Raw genomic sequence first — 2111 nt, 5'->3', positions numbered from 1 at the left:
ACGGGCCCGCAGAAGGTCCTGCCCCTCTGCAGCATCCGCAGCTGCAACAGCGATGCTGGGGGGTCCCTGCAGTGGCAGCACCCTATAAGACCCCAATTTTGGGATGCCCTGAACCTAAGCAAACAGCAAAGCAATGGCATAGACCGGGGGGGTGCACGTGGGTTGTGATGGGGGGGCAGAGGGAACTCGGTGGCACCACAGTGGCCATCTCCCGTCCTTGGCTGCAGGTCCAACCTGATGGGCACCAAGTTCACGGTGTTCGACAACGGCGCCAACCCCGACCGGGCCAACGCCGACTGGTCCAACGTGCGGCAGGAGCTCTCGGCTGTGGTCTACGTAAGCTCAGGGACCTCCCCAGGACCCTCCTGAGACCCCCTCCAGGACCCCTAAGTGGGTCCCAACCTGCACCCCTTCACTGGGTACCACTCCAGGGGGATGCAGTGATGCAGGATGGGCTGGAACCGTCCCTGAGCTCTGGTCACTGGTTTTAGGGATGGGATTTCTGTTGCAGGAAACCAACGTTTTGGGGTTCAAAGGCCCCCGGAAGATGACGGTCATCATCCCGGGGATGAACTCTGACAATGAGAGGGTGCCCATCCGGCCCCGAAACGTGAGTTTTGACTGGGAAGAACATCCTTGGGGCTGCATTTGCTGGGGTTCACTGGGATTTTCTCTGGTTTGGGATAACGGAAAGGTTTTCAGGTGGCCCCATAATTCAAGGCACCTCCCTGGCAGATGGGAAATGTGGTATTTTTGTAGGGATTTTGGTATTTTTTGTATTTTTTTTTCTCCATATTGGATCCTATTTCTCAGCCGAATCCTGCTCCAGAGCATCCCCCCGCGCACACCATGGGGGGAGGCAGAGCTCTGAGGGGGATGTCACCCCAATTCTGCTCTCCCCATCCCCAGGATAACGACGGCCTCCTGATGCGCTGGCAGAACAAGAACATGGACAACGTCATCGAGCTGCACAACAAGGCACCGGTGTGGAACGACGAGACCCAGTCCTACGTCCTCAACTTCCATGGCCGCGTCACCCACGCCTCCGTCAAAAACTTCCAGATCGTGCACGACAGCGACCGTGAGCCCGGGGAGGGGACGGGACGAGGGGTGACATTGGGGACCACCCCCTTTTTTTTGGCTGAGGTTGAGTTTTATCATACGTGGCTGATTCGGGGGGGTCCTGCCTGCCTTTGCCCAAGTCCTCACCCCAGGGACCGTCCCTCGGGGAGTGGCAGCGGCTCTGTCCCCACGCAGCGGCCGGACGCGGCCGTTTGTCACCTGTCCGGCGCAGTCAGAAACCCTCAGCCTCCGGGGTGTTGGGTTACGGGACCGAAAAAGCCCTCTCGGGGGCCCCTGGGTTATTTTTACCGATTTCCTGTCACCCGCCCGCCCGTAGCAGCAGTGCCATAGTGGGAGGGAGCGGGGGGTCCCTGTCCCGTGTGGGGCTGCAGGTCCTGGGAGAAAAACGGGGGAAAAAATGATGGGTTTTGGTAATGCACACAGAGGTTTGACACAGGCAGAGCTTGGTGGGGGGAGGACATAGCTGCTTTGGGGGTCAAAAAAGGGTGGGATGGGTCTGGTGGCCCAGTCCACGGTGACCGGAGCCGTCCCCTTCTCTCCAACAGCCGACTACATCGTGATGCAGTTTGGGCGCGTGGCGGACGACGCCTTCACCATGGACTACAACTACCCCCTCTGCGCCGTGCAGGCCTTCGCCATCGCCCTCTCCAGCTTCGACGGGAAGCTGGCCTGCGAGTAGCACCCATACTGGGAACACTGGGGCCACTGGGGCGGCCGTGACCACGTGCTGGTGCCCACTGGGTGCTCCTGCATCCCCATCCCGCTTCGTTTCCATCGTCTGCCCGGTGAACGCTCCCGGTTACGGCCACTCCTGGTGCCCATAGAGCCCTGTGGGACGCTTGGCCACCCGTGGCCACCATCTCTGGGCAAACTGGGACCCCGTGGCTGCACTGGGGCAGCTGGTGGAGTCAGGCTTGGGGTATATTTAGCAGATGAGGCTGCCTGCAAGCCCCAGCTCATCCCTTTGAGACATTTCTTGGACTCAGATCCTGGAAACTCATCCCCCTTCTTCTTTTCTTTCATTTTTT

The 2111-nt window shown here is 59.8% G+C and overlaps 1 protein-coding gene across 1 annotated transcript in view; it reads left to right on the top strand.

Moving 5' to 3' along the window:
- The window catches only part of LOC104539472 (tubby-related protein 1-like), a 3220-nt gene extending 1458 nt beyond the window's left edge, over positions 1-1762 (top strand). Inside the window, exons 5-8 of the mRNA XM_010183001.1 lie at positions 228-336; positions 512-610; positions 910-1081; positions 1629-1762. Coding sequence (XP_010181303.1) covers positions 228-336; positions 512-610; positions 910-1081; positions 1629-1762 — 514 coding nt within the window. The remainder of the gene's footprint in view (positions 1-227; positions 337-511; positions 611-909; positions 1082-1628) is intronic.
- The last annotated feature ends 349 nt before the right edge of the window (positions 1763-2111 follow it).

Source organism: Mesitornis unicolor, unplaced genomic scaffold, assembly GCF_000695765.1.
Source record: "Mesitornis unicolor isolate BGI_N332 unplaced genomic scaffold, ASM69576v1 scaffold39514, whole genome shotgun sequence".
NCBI lineage: Eukaryota > Metazoa > Chordata > Aves > Mesitornithiformes > Mesitornithidae > Mesitornis > Mesitornis unicolor.
The sequence above is the reverse complement of the archived record's forward strand: the minus strand, read 5'-3'. Positions and strand labels throughout refer to the sequence as shown.